Raw genomic sequence first — 15,856 nt, 5'->3', positions numbered from 1 at the left:
CATTGGAGTGTTGCTTTTTCTTATTTTTTATTTTTATTATTATTATTATTATTATTATTATTATTTTTGCTATTTGTCAGGTACTAGGAATTTGGAAGAAAGGATACCCAGTAATGTTTTACTGAATCAGAAACACACCTTTCCCTGCATCTTGATACATCCTTATTCCCTTTAATCTTTTCTTAAACATCTAGTTTAGAAAATAGCCCTTCTATTGCTATTTAATCACCCCTCTTCTAAGGCCACTAGATTGTTCATCAAATCAAACCCTATTATATCTTTTTAGGCCCTCTTAACAGAATGTATATGTGTAGGGTGTGGTCTGTGGATCTTTGGGCCCACTGATGAGATTAGAGAGAGGGGTGCTATTTGAAGTAGTATACAAAAATGTATGTGCATATTTCTTTTTTTTTTTTTTATTGAGACGGAGTCTCTGTCGCTAGCCTGGAGTACAGTGGCATGATCTTGGCTCACAGCAATCTCCGCCTCCTGAGTTCAAGTGATTCTCCTGCCTCAGCCTCCTGAGTAGCTAGGATTACAGGCACGCACCAACACACCCAGCTAATTTTTGTATTTTTAGTAGAGACGGGGTTTCACCATGTTGGTCAGGCTGGTCTTGAACTCCTGACCTCGTGATCCACCCACCTTGGCCTCCCAAAGTGCTGGGATTACGGGCGTGAGCCACTGTGCCCGGCCGTATGTGCATATTTCTAGGATCCATTTCTATATGTTTCTCAAAGGGGTCCATGACCCAAAGGTTGAAAAACATCACTGAGTTAGTTTTCTTGTAGCTTCCACCTCAACGGGAAAATTTCCCCTGGATCTGCTCTTGACTCCTAGTGTACTTCAAACCCTTCAGTCCATCACAGTCTAAAGGTCGAGGGAAGGGAAATGAAATAGGATTATGTGTGGTTGCAGGAGGCTTTAAATTCCAAAGAATCTGAAGGTGGATAGGAAAGAGGACTGGTGCCAGACAAATTTGACATTCTAGGCCTGTCTCTGTCAACTTACCAGCTGTGGCCTTGATCAAGTTAGTTAGTGCCTTCTGCCTCGTTTCTTCATCTGTAAAGTAAAAGCTGAAGATTAAGGTCAATTATGTAAAGTATGTGTGTCACACAAAAGTAGATGACACTATTAGGAAGGAGGCTTTTAGATAGTCCCTAACTGACTTCTCTGTATCTTCCTTTGGCTGAGACTTTTTTTTTTAGGTTGAAGCTCGCTTTCTCTCTCTCTCCCTCTTTCTCCCTCTCTCTCTCTCGCTCTCTCTCTCTCCATATATATATATATATATATATATATATATATATTTTTTTTTTTTTTTTTTTTTTTTTAACAACTGCTAGGATAGGTTGGGCATTAGCCTTCTTCAGTGATTTGATTGTATACAGATTGAAATCCTTTCCATTTCCAAACACTTAAGAGCCAAAGCCAACTTTTCACTGTCGGTTCCCTTACCTTACATCTCTTGGTAATACCCCCCACCCCCGTTCCCTGATTCCTGGTAAAAGCTCTAGTTGGAGAGCCGAAAGGAAAGGAAATGATCTTTCAAAATTAAAGGTGAACACCTTCACTTAAACTGATTAAAATTGCAGCTCCACCGTCCGGCCTCTAGAGGGCAGTGTATGGATACATTTGTCCAGGTTGGGGGACTAGGTTTGATAAATTTTGTCCTGCATCAAATGACAAAAGGGTAATAGAAAATGTATTATATTTATGCCCCTTACTTTGAGATAAGAGACTACAACCTTCATACTTCGGGGTGTTAAGCTGCCATTGCTCTTGTTAAGGGGCAGTTTGTTTTTTAAGAGATGGGGCCTTGCTCTGTTGTCCAGGCTGGAGTGCAGTGCCGCGATCTTGGCTCAGTGCAACCTCGAACTCCTGGGCTTAAGCGATCCTCCCGCCTCAGCCTCCCGAGTACTGGGACTACAGGCGTGTGCCACCAAGGGGCGATTATTATTTTTTTTTTTTCTACGCAAAATAAAAGACGGCTATTCAGTGTTGTTGTTTCATTTTTGTTTGGGGAGAAATTCGACTAGCCCAAGGAATCTCAAATTCTTGGAACCACTATTTTAGGCATTTCTGTTATCATTCCTGGAATACGAGAACTAAGCGATTGACTTTGCTTTCCCTAAAAGATAAACAGGGTAGTTGTAGTTGCAACAGAGTAGATAGAGGTAGGTCTACCCTGGGTTTAATGTGGAGATCACAGCCGGGAAAAACCGGACTGGATCCCGAGGCCTCCTCCAGGGAGGGGCGGCAGGGGTGTCTCAAAATCTCCCACCTGTCAGCCCAACTTCTGGATTCCTTGTCACCTTCCACACTGCCCGAGCTCCGGACATACAGCCCTGGTGCACGAGGGTCCCATTCTTTGCACACCAGGGGTATAATGGACTCCGGACTGTTGGCGAGAGTGACAGCAAAAAGAGCCAGCCTCTTCTCCGAGACTTCTTAGCAACCTGCCTGTTTCGGCTCCAGGAGGCGGGTTCCAGCCAATGGTTGAGCCACCCGCTTCCAGCCAATGGCTGAGGGATAAACTGAGGGGAGTGAGAGGTCACTTACTGCAGCCGGACATAACGGCGCTGGCCCCGCCCCTTCTCGAGAACTCGCAGAGCTGGGCTGGTAAAATTGCAGTGCTGAGGACACTGGACCCGGTAAGGAGACTGGGGGTGGTAAAGAAGCTGGGGAGGAAGGGCTGCTGAGCTGGGCAGCGGAGGGGGCCTTGGTGTCCAGCTGTGCTCCGAACCTCAAGGGCAACAAAACTATCAGTACCTGCCTCCACTCCTTCTGTCTGGGTGCTCTTGAGATCGCGGGGTGTTGCCGCAAGACCCTTTTGTGCCTGGATGCCGGACGTATGTTCCTACCTAACGTGCCCATGGGGAGTGAGGGGTCATCACCTGCACCAACGGGTGGCATTTCTGTATTACAGCAAAAGGCTGTCCCTCCCAAACCTGGGATTCTGGGCTCACTGAGTTCACCTGCGAGTCAGCCCTACCTGCTCTGCTCTGGTCTAGTACAAACAGGCTGCTGGCATTGAGGTAGGTGGCAGAGAGAGTAATGGTCCCATGGCCCAGGGGCAAGGTGAAGACTGCTCCTATTCCCATCTCTAGGTTTCCTTTCCTCCCTACCCGCGACCCACCCACCCCAACACATTGGTCTCCAGCATCTCATCAGCAGTTTAGACATTTCTCACCCCTCCTCACTTTGGCCCTGCTGGGTCAGTGCTCTCTGTTCAGCAATTTGAGGAAGAAACTTGCAAAGGGCAGAGAGCAGAAAAATTACCTTCCTTCTCCAGCCTGCCCCTGACACTCTGGCCATTAACTCCTCAATTTGCTGAGCTCACTACAGTGGCACAGAGAAGATTGAGGTGGTCCGGGACCCTAGGTTGGGGTCCAGTTCCCAGCGGGGTTCAATTTTTTTTAGGGTGAATGGAGGGAGAGTTGGGGACTGAAAAGCCTTCAAAGACAATGTTATTACAGCAGTCTCCCCTTATCCAAAGTTTCCTTTTCCTGAGTTTCAGTTAGCTATGGTCAACCGCTTGGAAAATAGTTGAACACAGTACAATAAGATATTTTGAGGCTGGGAGTGGTGGCTCATGCCTGTAATAATCCCAGGACTTTGTGAGACCAAGTTTGAAGGATCACTTGAACCCAGGAGTTTGAGACCAGCCTGGGCAACATAGTAAGACCTCATCTCTACAAAAAAAAAAAAAAAAGACCATGCATGGTGGCACACGCCTGTGGTCCCCGCTACTCAGGAGGTTGAGGCAGGAGGATGGCTTGAGCCCAGAAGTTTGATGCTATAGTGAGCTGAGATCACGCCACTGCACTCCAGCCTGGGCAGAGCAAGACCCTGTCAGGGGCAGGGGGAGGGGAGGGGAAGCCGGACAGTGGCTCATGCCTGTAATCCCAGCACTTTGGGGGCTGAGGCAGCAAGAGGCCAGGAGTTCAAGACCAGCCCTGACAACATAGACTCCCATGTCTACAGAAAAATTAGCCAGGCTTGGTGACACACACTTGTAGTCCCAGCTGCTGGGGAGGCTAAGGCAGGAGGATGGCTTGAGCCCAAGAGGTTGAAGCTTCAGTGAGCCATGATCGACACTTGCTCCATCGCCCAGGCTTTTTTTTTTTTTTTTGAGACAAGGTCTTGCCCTGTTGCCCAGGCTGGAGTACGGTGGCGCCATCATAATTCGTTGCAGTCTCCACCTCCTGGACTCAAGCCATCCTCTCATCTCAGCACTCCTCTCCCCACCACCCCGGTAGCTGAGACTACAGACAGGCACCACCATGCCCAGCTAATTTGTTTTTTTTTTTTCTAGAGACACAGTCTCACTATGTTGCCCAAGCTGGTCTTGAACTCCTGGAGTCAAGTGATCCTCCTTCCTTGGCCTCCCAAAATTTTGGGATTATAGGCATGAGCCACCATGACTGGCCAAAAAAAAGTATATTTTGAGAGAGAGACCACATTCACATAACTTTTTTTTGTTTTTGTTTTGAGACAGGGTCTCGCTCTCTGTTGCCCAAGCTGAAGTGCAGTGGCACAGTCGGCTCACTGTAACCTCAAACTCCTGGGCTTAGATCTTCTCATCTCAGCCTCCAGAGTAGATGGGACCACAGGTGCGCTCCACCATGCCCAACTAACTTTTTATTTTTTGTAGGGACGGAGTCTCCAACTCCTGGCCTCTAGCAGTCCTCCTGTGTAGGTCTCCCAAAGTGCTAGTGTGTCCGGAATTGGTGGGTTCTTGGTCTCACTGACTTCAAGAATGAAGCCGCGGACCCTCGCAGTGAGTGTTACAGTTCTTAAAGGCAGCGTGTCCGGAGTTTGTTCCTTCTGATGTTCAGATGTGTTCGGAGTTTCTTCCTTCTGGTGGGGTCGTGGTCTTGCTGGCTCAGGAGTGAAGCTGCAGACCTTCACAGTGAGTGTTACAGCTCATAAAGGCAGTGTGGACCCAAACAGTGAGCAGCAGCAAGATTCATTGTAAAGAGGGAAAGAACAAAGCTTCCACCGCGTGGAAGGGGACCCAAGCGAGTTGCCACTACTGGCTTGGGCAGCCTGCTTTTATTCTCTTATCTGGTGCCACCCACATCCTGCTGATTGGTAGAGCCGAGTGGTCTGTTTTGACAGGGTGCTGATTGGTGCGTTTACAATCCCTGAGCTAGACACAAAGGTTCTCCACATCCCCACCAGATTAGCTAGATACAGAGTGTTGATTGGTGTATTCACAATCCCTGAGCTAGACATAAAGGTTCTCCAAGGCCCCACCAGAGTAGCTAGATACAGAGTGTTGATTGGTGCATTCACAAACCCTGAGCTAGACACAGGGTGCTGATTGGTGTATTTACAATCCCTGAGCTAGACATGAAGGTTCTCCACCTCCCCACCAGACTCAGGAGCCCAGCTGACTTCACCCAGTGGATCCCGCACCAGTGCTGCAGGTGGAGCTGCCTGCCAGTCTCGGTGCCATGCGCCCGCACTCCTCAGCCCTTGGGTGGTTGATGGGACTGGGTGCCGTGGAGCAGGGGTCGGTGCTCCTCGGGGAGGCTTAGGCCCCACAGGAGCCCACGGCGAAGGGGGGCTCAGGCATGGCAGGCTGCAGGTCCCCAGCCCTGCCCCGCGGGGAGGCAGCTAAGGCCCGGCGAGAAATCGAGCGCAGCGCTGGTGGGCCGGCACTGCTGGGGGACCCAGTATACCCTCCGCAGCTGCTGGCCCAGGTGGTAAGCCCCTCATTGCCCGGGGCCGGCAGGGCCAGCCGGCTGCTCCGTGTGCGGGGCCTGCCAAGCCCACGCCCACCCGGAACTCCAGCTGGCCCGCAAGCTCCGCACTCAGCCCCGGTTCCCGCTCGCACCTCTCCCTCCACACCTCCCTGCAAGCTGAGGGAGCCGACTCTGGCCTTGGCCAGCTCAGAAAGGGGCTCCCACAGTGCAGCGGCGGGCTGAAGGGCTCCTCAAGTGCCGCCAAAGTGGGAGCCCAGGCAGAGGAGGCGCCGAGAGCGAGCAAGGGCTGTGAGGACTGCCAGCACGCTGTCACTTCTCACTAGGATTATAAGGGTGAGCCACCACACCCAGCTCTTTTATTACAGTATGATGTTATATTTTTTTTCTTTTTCTTGTTTTTTTTTTTTTTTTTTTTTTTTGAGACGTTTGAGACGGAGTCTCGCTCTGTCGCCCAGGCTGGAGTGCAGTGGCGCGATCTCGGCTCACTGCAACCTCCGCCTCCTGAGTTCACGCCATTCTCCTGTCTCCGGAATAGCAGGGACTACAGGCGCCCGCCGCCAAGCCCGGCTAATTTTTTTTTTTTTCTATTTTTAGTAGAGATGAGGTTTCGCCGCGTTAGCCAGGATGGTTTCGATCTCCTGACATCGTGATCTGCCCGTCTCAGCCTCCCAAAGTGCTGGGATTACAGGCGTGAGCCACTGCGCTGGGCTAATTTTTCTATTTTGTTATTGTTGTTAATCTCTTTTTTTTTTTTTTTTTTTTTTTGAGATGGAGTCTCTCTCTGTTGCCCAGGCTGGAGAGCAGTGGCGTGATCTCAGCTCACTGCAACCTCCACCTCCCAGGTTCAGGTGATTCTCCTGCCTCAGCCTCCCGAGTAGCTGGGGTTACAGGCACGTGTCACCATGCCCGGCTTATTTTTGAATTTTTGTAGAGACGGGTTTTCCCCATTTTGGCCAGGCTGGTCTCAAACTCCTGACCTCAGGTGATTTGCCTGCCTCAGCCTCCCAAAGTGCTGGGATTACAGACGTGAGCCACTGCGCCGGGCATTGTTGTTAATCTCTTACTGTGGGTAATTTAGTAATTAAACTATAAGAGGTATGTATGTATGGGGGAAAAAACAGTAATATAGGGTTTGGTGCAATCTGTGGTTTCAAACATCTACTGGGGGTCGTAGAACATATCCCCAGTAGATAAGGGGGTACTACTGTACTTGTTGACTCTTCATGTTAGCTCTGCTAGGCAGATGTCATTTCAGAGATGAGGAAGCAAGTTCAGAACGGCTTGGAATCTTGCTCAGGAAATCGGGCTGGTTAATGAATAACAAGAGATCCAGTTTCACAAACCCAAGGCATTTTGCCCCCAGAATCTGGGCTTCTTCACCCATTTAGGCTGTCACTACTTTTTTTTCACTTTTTTATCCCTGTTTAAGTCAGTCTGACCCACAGTTGTCCTCTGCTGACTTCAGAAATAATAATCTGGCCAGTAGACATTTGGTTTCGGTCCTTTAGGCCCTTCGCCCCAGGCATTGTTCTCTATGGTGGACAAAGTTCAGAATGGAAGATGGGAGAAAGGTGATTCTGATTCTAGAAGCACCCATCCCTCCTACCCCATTCCCCACCCGCATTACCTGCCATCCTGTCAGCACAGTCTGTCTCTGAAGTGCTCCAAGTTTTCTCTAAGGGCCCATTTGGACTCCCACTCTCAAGACTCCTCACTTGCCCAGAAAGCTCCTTGCTGACCTTCTCTGTGTCTTCCTCTCACCCATTCCCTTAGGCCTCCCTAATATCCCCTCCCAGGGTCTCCCTATCTTGATCCCAGAATCTTCCTTCTACAGGTCTGCTACAATGCTGCTGCTGCACAGAGCTGTGGTCCTCAGGCTCCAACAGGCCTGCAGGTAGGCCAGCCCATCCCAGGACTTGCCTCCTAGCCCCTATCTGCCACCCTTAGTGTCTTTTACAATGTCATACCTTGCAAATAAGACAGTTGAGAGAGTGTGTCCAGGGAGGACAGAGAAAGCCAGATCCCACTTTTCCCACCTATCCCTGGAGAAACTAAGTTCCAACTTAAGGAACCAATGGCCAACCAGGGAGAAAGAAGTAGACCCCAAGCCTTCACTAGCCCTTTCACATGACCATACGTGCTACTAAGACCGACCTCTCTTCCAGACTCAAGTCAATCCCCTCAAGGATCTGCATTCAGGCCTGCTCCACAAATGATTCATTTCAGCCCCAGCGCCCCAGCCTCACCTTCTCTGGTGATAACTCCAGCACCCAGGGATGGAGAGTCATGGGGACCCTATTAGGTCTCGGTGCAGTGTTGGCCTATCAGGACCATCGGTGTAGGGTAAGTAGGGAAGGTGCTTAATTGTCAGAACAGACTGGGCGCAGTGGCTCACGCCTGTTATCCCAGCACTATAGGAGGCCAAGGTGGGTGGGTCACTTGAGGTCAGGAGTTTGAGACCAGCCTGGGCAACATGGCAAAACCCCATCTCTAGTAAAAATTAGCCAGGTGTGGTGGTACATACCTGTAATCTCAGCTACTTGAGAGGCTGAGACACAAGAATCACTTAAACCCAGGAGGCTAAGTCTGCAGTGAGCCAAGATCAAGATCGGGCCACTGCTCTCCAGCCTGGGTGACAGAGTGAGACTCCTTCTCAAAAAAAAAAAAAAAAAAAAATGTCAGAATAAAGGAATCAGTCCTAGTAAACTCCACAGGCAACCCAGGCTGTGACCCATGTTCTTGTAGTTACCACAGAGTTCACAGTGACGCAGTCTTCATGCACAGTGGAGATGAAATCTGCTAATCTGCTACCTTCGCTTCCCAGTGGCCAACACCGTGGGTTGGGTCAGGGTGAGCTCAAGTGATTTCTTCTTCTTCTTTTTTTTTTTTTTTTTTGAGATGGAGTTTCACTCTTGTTGCCCAGGCTGGAGTGCAATGGCATGATCTCAGCTCACCACAACCTCCACCTCCCGGATTCAAGTGATTCTCCTGCCTCAGCCTCCCAAGTAGCTGGGATTACAGGCATGCACCACCATGCCCAGCTAATTTTGTATTTTTAGTAGAGACAGGGCTTCTCCATGTTGGTCAAGCTGGTCTCGAACTCCCGACCTTATGTGATCCGCCCACCTCGGCCTCCCAAAGTGCTGGGATTACAGTTGTGAGTCACCACGCCCGACCAAGTGATTTCTTCTTAATAGTCTCTTCCCTTTTATCTTACTCCTTCCCTGCCAATAGGCTGCTCAGGAGTCAACACACATATACACTAAGGAGGAAGTGAGTTCCCACACCAGCCCTGAGACTGGGATCTGGGTGACTCTGGGCTCTGAGGTCTTTGATGTCACAGAATTTGTGGACCTACATCCAGGGGGACCTTCAAAGCTGATGCTAGCAGCTGGGGGTCCCCTAGAGCCCTTCTGGGCCCTCTATGCTGTTCACAACCAGTCCCATGTGCGTGAGTTACTGGCTCAGTACAAGATTGGGGAGCTGAACCCTGAAGACAAGGTAGCCCCCACCGTGGAGACCTCTGACCCTTATGCTGATGATCCTGTACGTCACCCAGCCCTGAAGGTCAATAGCCAGCGGCCCTTTAATGCAGAGCCTCCCCCTGAGCTGCTGACAGAAAACTACATCACACCCAACCCTATCTTCTTCACCCGGAACCATCTGCCTGTACCTAACCTGGATCCAGACACCTATCGCTTACACGTAGTAGGAGCACCTGGGGGTCAGTCACTGTCTCTTTCCCTGGATGACTTGCACAACTTTCCCAGGTACGAGATCACAGTCACTCTGCAGTGTGCCGGCAACCGACGCTCTGAGATGACTCAGGTCAAAGAAGTAAAAGGTCTGGAGTGGAGAACAGGAGCCATCAGCACTGCACGCTGGGCTGGGGCACGGCTCTGTGATGTGTTAGCCCAGGCTGGCCACCAACTCTGTGAAACTGAGGCCCACGTCTGCTTTGAGGGACTGGACTCAGACCCTACTGGGACTGCCTATGGAGCATCCATCCCTCTGGCTCGGGCCATGGACCCTGAAGCTGAGGTCCTGCTGGCATATGAGATGAATGGGCAGCCTCTGCCACGTGACCATGGCTTCCCTGTGCGTGTGGTGGTTCCTGGAGTGGTGGGTGCCCGCCATGTCAAATGGCTGGGCAGAGTGAGTGTGCAGCCAGAGGAAAGTTACAGCCACTGGCAACGGCGGGATTACAAAGGCTTCTCTCCATCTGTGGACTGGGACACTGTAGATTTTGACTCTGCTCCATCCATTCAGGAACTTCCTGTCCAGTCGGCTATCACAGAGCCCCGGGATGGAGAGACTGTAGAATCAGGGGAGGTGACCATCAAGGGCTATGCATGGAGTGGTGGTGGCAGGGCTGTGATCCGGGTGGATGTGTCTCTGGATGGGGGCCTAACCTGGCAGGTGGCTAAGCTGGATGGAGAGGAACAGCGCCCCAGGAAGGCCTGGGCATGGTGTCTGTGGCAGTTGAAAGCCCCTGTGCCACCTGGACAAAAGGAACTGAACATTGTTTGTAAGGCTGTGGATGATGGTTACAATGTGCAGCCAGACACCGTGGCCCCAATCTGGAACCTGCGAGGTGTTCTCAGCAATGCCTGGCATCGTGTCCATGTCTATGTCTCCCCATGAGCATGGAAAGGAGCCACCTCCACCTGTTTCCCCACCCATTAGCCTCACTGCTTCAGAAAAATCTTTCCCACCTTTCAACTTCTTGGATCACAACTCTGGCCTTCCTAAGCCATACCCAAGTACACATATAGCACATTTCACCCAAGGACCTTCCCTCTTTGGACACTATGTTACATACCCCTCTTGGCCTTTGAACCTGTGCCAGGAAGTGTGAGCTGTTAACAGCAAGGGGCTAGAAGTGAGACAAGTAATTCTGGAGACAAGCACTATTTTCTCTTCCTACCCCACCTCCATTTCTAATGCCTACTGCCATCAAGGCCTTGTTTTGCTTTTCTTTTTGGATTGTTCAGAGAAATGTGTGTGGCATGTGTAAGAAAAGTGTATATACTATCTTATACTACCTCTCCAGGTTGCCAGAGAGTTGCGAGGAGAGCAAGGGGCACAACCGTCTCCCTTTATAGTTCTACTTTTCTAATAAATAGTCTGTTTAAGATCATAACTCTTGGGCCTGGGGAGTGAGCCTATTGCAGGAGGGAGGATGCATTTGTACTGGGATGTATAATGAGATTAGACCAAAACAAACAAAATTGGGGAGGAAGACAGAGAGGAAGTAGGCTTGTAGGTTAAGAAGTAGGGCTTCCGGCTGAGCACAGTGGCTCACGCCTGTAATCCCAGCACTTGGGAGGCCGAGGCAGGTGGATCACTTGAGGTCAGGAGTTCGAGACCAGCCTGGCCAACATGGCAAAACCCGGTCTCTACCAAAAATACAAAAATTAGCTGGGTGTGGTGGCAGGTGCCTGTAATCCCAGCTACTTGGGAGGCTGAGGAAGCAGAATCGCTTGAACCAAGGAGGCAGAGGTTGCAGTGAGCCGAGATCACACCCACTACACCCCAGCCTGCGCGACAAAGCGAGATTCTGTCTCAAAAAAAGGGGGGCTTCCTTCTCTGAGGTTTGGCAGTATCTGCAGGAACACCTAGGTGATTGACCTCAGGATACCATGAAGAGAGGAGAGGTGACAAAAACATGTACCCTCCAACTCCTTTCCCCAACAGTTCCAATGCACTTGGCAGGAAAGGCAAAGGGTGCTAGGAGTTTAAAATCAACATTGTCTTAGGAGGTTGTGAAAGCAAAATAAATCTTGAGGCCCCAGAATCACTAAGCTAAAGGGAAAAGTCAAGCTGGGAACTGCTTAGGGTAAACCTGCCTCCCATTCAAAGTCATCCCTCTGCTCACTGAGATAAATGCATACCTGATTGCCTTCTTTGAGTGGAATACAACCATTTGCCTCTTTTTTTTTTTTTTTTTTTTGTAGAGACAGAGTCTTGCTCTGTCACCCAGACTGGAGTGCAGGAGTGCGGTGGCACGATCTCCGCTCACTGCAACCTCCGTCTCCGGAGTTCAAGCAATTCTGTCTCAGCCTCCCAGGTAGCTAGGACTACAGGCGCACACCGCCACGCCCGGCTAATTTCTTTTGTATTTTAGTAGAGATGGGTTTCACCATGTTGCCCAGGCTGGTCTCGAACTCCTGAGCTCAGGCAGTCCGTCTGCCTCGGCCTCCCAAAGTGCTAGGATTACAGGCGTGAGCCACCAAGCCCGGCTTTTTTTTTTTTTTTTTTTTTGAGATGAAGTCTCACTCTATTGCTCAGGCTGGAGTGCAGTGATGCAATCTCGGCTCACTGCAACCTCCGCCTCCCGGGTTCAAGCGATTCTCCTGCCTCAGCCTCCCAAGTAGCTGGGACTACAGGCGCGGGCCACCACACCCGGCTAATTTTTTATTTTTAGTAGAGATGGGGTTTCACCATGTTGGCCAGGCTGGTCTTGAACTCCTGACCTCAGGTGATCCGCCCGCCTCGGCCTCCCAAAGTGCTGGGATTACAGGCGTGAGCCACTGCGCCCCGCCCCATTTACCTCTTATCTACCTATGACCTGGAAGCCTCCTCCCAGCTTGAGTTGTCCCGCCTTTACATATATTGATTGATGTCTCTTGTCTCCCTAAAATGTATAACACCAAGCTGTGCTCCAGTCACCTAGGGCACATGTCGTCAGGACCTCCTGAGGCTGCGTTACGGGCGTGCGTCCCTAACTTTGGCAAAATTAAGTTTTGCCAAAAACTTCCTAAACTGAGACCTGTTTCAGATTTTTGGGATTCACAAGGTACAGAGGGAAAACTTGGCTCTAGGGCCTGACGTGCCAGGCCACATCGGGCGTCCAGCGTGTGCTTAGATTGCAAACTGGGTGCAGATTAAAGGCTAGTTTTTGGGTTACCTTCGGCAGACGATGGCGCCTTTCGGACTTGAATCTTTCGGCGCTCGGCTACTCTCCCCTAGCTCCTCTCCCATTTTCCCCCAGCAGTCTCCCGGGCTTGGGGACGCTCGGTGTTCGGCCACGCCGCCTGTCGCCTGGTAGTGGGACCGGAAGTTGTTAGGGGGAGGGGGACGGCTGTGATGGGGGGGGATATTTGGGGGGGCAGGTCCCTTCTCAGGTGAAGCTGCTGATGGACATGGAGCCGCCGCCACCGCCGCCTCTGAGCGCCCGGGTCCTGGCTCCGGCCCGGCGACTGCCGCCGCCTCAGTGACCCCACTCCCCCCGCACTGGGCCGCCCGGGCCAGAGTGGGGGACCCCCGCCCCCTCGCCTCCCTCTCCCACAACACTGTCCCCTCTCCCCAACCCCTCACAGCCTGCGCGCGCGCGGAGACACCTCAGGTGAGTGAGGGGCGGGGCTTGGTGGGGGTAAAGCGGGGGCGGGGCCTCGGTAGCCGGGGGCGGGGCCTGAGGGGCTCTGGCGTGAAGGAGGGGGGAGACGTGGGCGGGGGAAGGGGCCAGGCTGAGAGAGGGTCGCGGGTTGGGCTGGGGCCGGAGGGGTGGAAGATGGCCGGGGGAGATTGGCCCGAGGCCCCAGTATTAAGAGCGAGGTAGCAGGGACTCGGGGGTCCTAAAAAGGCGGGAGACAGATCAAGGCAGGGGGCCGAGGACAGGCAAGAGCTGCCAGGCGCGGGGCTCCTCCGTGGGGATGTGGCTTGGGTATACAGCAGAAGGACAGCGAGGAGAAAGGAGCAGCAGAGAGGGTATCTGAACAAAAAAAGCGAGAGACCCGGGTGTTGGGTCGAGGAATGCTGAAGACAGGAATCTGGGGATAAAGACGTAGGCCTAGGTGAGATCTGGGAGGCAATGAGCATATTGGGAGAAACATGTAGAGAAGAAACTTAGGATGGAGTGAGAAGTGCACAGTGTAGGGTGAGAGGTGTAGGGAACTTGGGAAGCAAGGCTGGGAAAGAAGAGATTCACTGCCTAAGAGCCCTAAGAAAGAAATGCAACAGAGGAATCCCCAGGGCAGACATCCAGACGGGAGCTGCAAACTTGGGAAGCAGGCTGCCTGCTCCTGTGTACCAAAACAGCCCTCCCTGTACCTCCTCACACAAACCCCATCCCGTTATTTTCTTACCTCATGGCTGCTAGAGTTGTAGGTTCTCACTTTTTAAATTTTCTATATTATTTCTGTGCCTTTAAAAAAAATTATGACTAGTCCTTTCTGGGAACAGTGGAGTGTTTAATGGAACGTGGACCTTTCGATATGCTTATGAAATATTGTACCCCAATCCCCCTCCAAGGTCAAGAAGTTACGAACTCTGCTTCCAGGAAATTTTTTTTTTTTTTTTTTTGAGACGGAGTTTCACTCTTGTTGCCCAGGCTGGAGTGCAATGGCGCGACCTCAGCTCACTGCAACCTCCGCCTCCTGGGTTCAAGCGATTCTCCTGCCTCAGCCTCCCAAGTAGCTGGGATTACAGGCACCCGCCACCACCCCTGGCTAATTTTTTGTATTTTTAGTAGAGATGGGGTCTTACCATGTTGGCCAGGCTGGTCTTGAACTCCTGACCTCAGGTGATCCACCCGCCTCAGCCTCCCAAAGTGCTGGGATTACAGGCATGAGCCACCGTGCCTGGCCAGAAAATTTTTTGCATACCTTATTTCGCCCCATTCCCTTCTCTCATGAACAAAACTGTCTCTTGTTGTTACTCTTGTCAACCCTCGCTTATATGTCTAGTAGTTCCTACTGTGCCTGTCTCCCCAGCCTGTGCCCTCGAAGCATCAATGGTGGGCATGGTATGTTCCTGACATGCTCACATGTCAGCTTTAGATGTTCCAACGTCATGGTCAACCAGATGACCATTGAAGCCTGTCTCCCCTTGCTGATACTTGCTCACTTTGCCTGGGTGAAGATACATGTTCATATTCTTAAGGAAGCATGAAAATGTTATCTGACTACCTAGAATATTTCCACTTAACGATAAGTCAGATTCTGAGGACAAGGCCAGATAAAAGGCCAAATCAGACAATCTTTGAAAGCATAGTGTTTCGTTTGGTTGGGGTGTATGGTAATCCCTCACCTCCCCATGGACCTGCCAGTAGGTCCGTGAATCTTGCTTTATGGTTTGCAGGAGGACTTCAGCTTTCCCTACTAACAGCCTAAAGCCAGAGAATCCAGACAGACCCTTGGGTCATGAGAACAGTCAGATGAGTAGCTCCTGAGATAAAAATAAAATCTTAAAAGAAGAAAATAGCTTTACCATTGGGAAGCAAGAGAAGTTTCACTGGAGCTTCTGGGGTGGGCTTCAGAATGGTGAGAGCTGCCCTCATTTTGGCAGCTTCAGAATTATACCTTGCCCTAGTCAATAGAAGTTGATGTCTCAAACACAAAATATAATGTCTTTGTTGCCCACTGAGTGCAGTTAGTTAGTTGAATTGTAGCTTCTGGGCAATCCCCTTCCTCTGAGTAGGTTAAGGGTAAGGCATATTTCAGGACTTGACTCAGAAATAAGTCCTGACTTTTTTCCAGTGAAAATGCAACTGAAAGTCTCTTTATGTCCTCTTAGTTTGAAATCTGCAGCTTGAACTTCCCAGCATGGGAGAAACTTATCCCACCTTTCACCGTACCCCCTGCCCCCACACACACAGTAGTATCCACAAAGGAATTATTTTTTTCCCCAACTGGCCATCTCTCTCTCTCTCTCTCTCGCCACACACACACACACCAAAGAAAAAGAAAGATAGGTATTTCTAGCCTCGTTTTACTCTGTAGGAACAAATAAGAGTGTGGGACCCTGTGAGTGTGGACAATGCCACAGGCAGAGGGACTCCCTTTCTTTATTGGTCTGTTGACTCTGCTGAAGCAAGCTTTGAATTCCAGGCTTTGATTTGCTTCCTCTTCTTAGAAGAGTTATGGACTCTGTTCTGGAAACAGAGAGATAGGTTCAAAGTTTATCAGACAAAAGCATCTAAGAAAGGGTAGTGCTGATATGAATGACCTGGTCCAGCTGCAGGGAGGATCCACATTGTAGACTCTGATGCAATACCTATGCTGGGGTAGTCCTCAAGCTAAGAGGCCATTTCTACTTTAAGAGACTTAATGACCATCTAGTTTGGTGTTTTCCTCAGGTCCATTATCTCTGAAAAGAGACATAGGAGGAAGAGGATTATTTATCCTCCCATCCATAAGCCTGTG

At 50.6% G+C, this 15,856-nt stretch overlaps 2 protein-coding genes across 21 annotated transcripts in view; both read left to right on the top strand.

The window, feature by feature from the left end:
• Positions 1-2,535: 2,535 nt before the first annotated feature.
• Positions 2,536-10,854, top strand: SUOX (sulfite oxidase). Of its 11 annotated transcripts, none has more exons than XM_003824950.5 (6): positions 2,536-2,651; positions 2,927-3,035; positions 4,655-4,780; positions 7,546-7,605; positions 7,877-8,054; positions 8,946-10,854. In XM_003824950.5, exons 4-6 carry the CDS (start codon positions 7,556-7,558, stop codon positions 10,353-10,355), a joined length of 1,638 nt encoding a protein of 545 aa, XP_003824998.1. In that variant the 5' UTR covers positions 2,536-2,651; positions 2,927-3,035; positions 4,655-4,780; positions 7,546-7,555; the 3' UTR covers positions 10,356-10,854. The 11 variants fall into 11 exon arrangements, with proteins under 11 accessions (XP_003824998.1, XP_054951531.1, XP_054951532.1 ...); XM_055095556.2 differs by lacking the exon at positions 4,655-4,780 and adding an exon at positions 4,499-4,613; XM_055095557.2 differs by lacking the exon at positions 4,655-4,780 and adding an exon at positions 4,495-4,613.
• Positions 10,855-10,997: 143 nt separating this feature from the next.
• IKZF4 (IKAROS family zinc finger 4) overlaps positions 10,998-15,856 on the top strand; it is a 31,886-nt gene continuing 27,027 nt past the window's right edge. For all 10 annotated transcript variants that reach the window (XM_008978634.4, XM_055095550.2, XM_008978631.5 and 7 more), the window contains exon 1: positions 10,998-13,059. The gene's annotated coding sequence lies outside the window, so the exon portion shown is untranslated. The remainder of the gene's footprint in view (positions 13,060-15,856) is intronic.

The sequence above is a fragment of the Pan paniscus genome, chromosome 10, assembly GCF_029289425.2.
Source record: "Pan paniscus chromosome 10, NHGRI_mPanPan1-v2.0_pri, whole genome shotgun sequence".
Lineage (NCBI taxonomy): Eukaryota > Metazoa > Chordata > Mammalia > Primates > Hominidae > Pan > Pan paniscus.
Note: the sequence above shows the minus strand (reverse complement) of the source record. Positions and strands in the feature narration are given on the sequence as shown.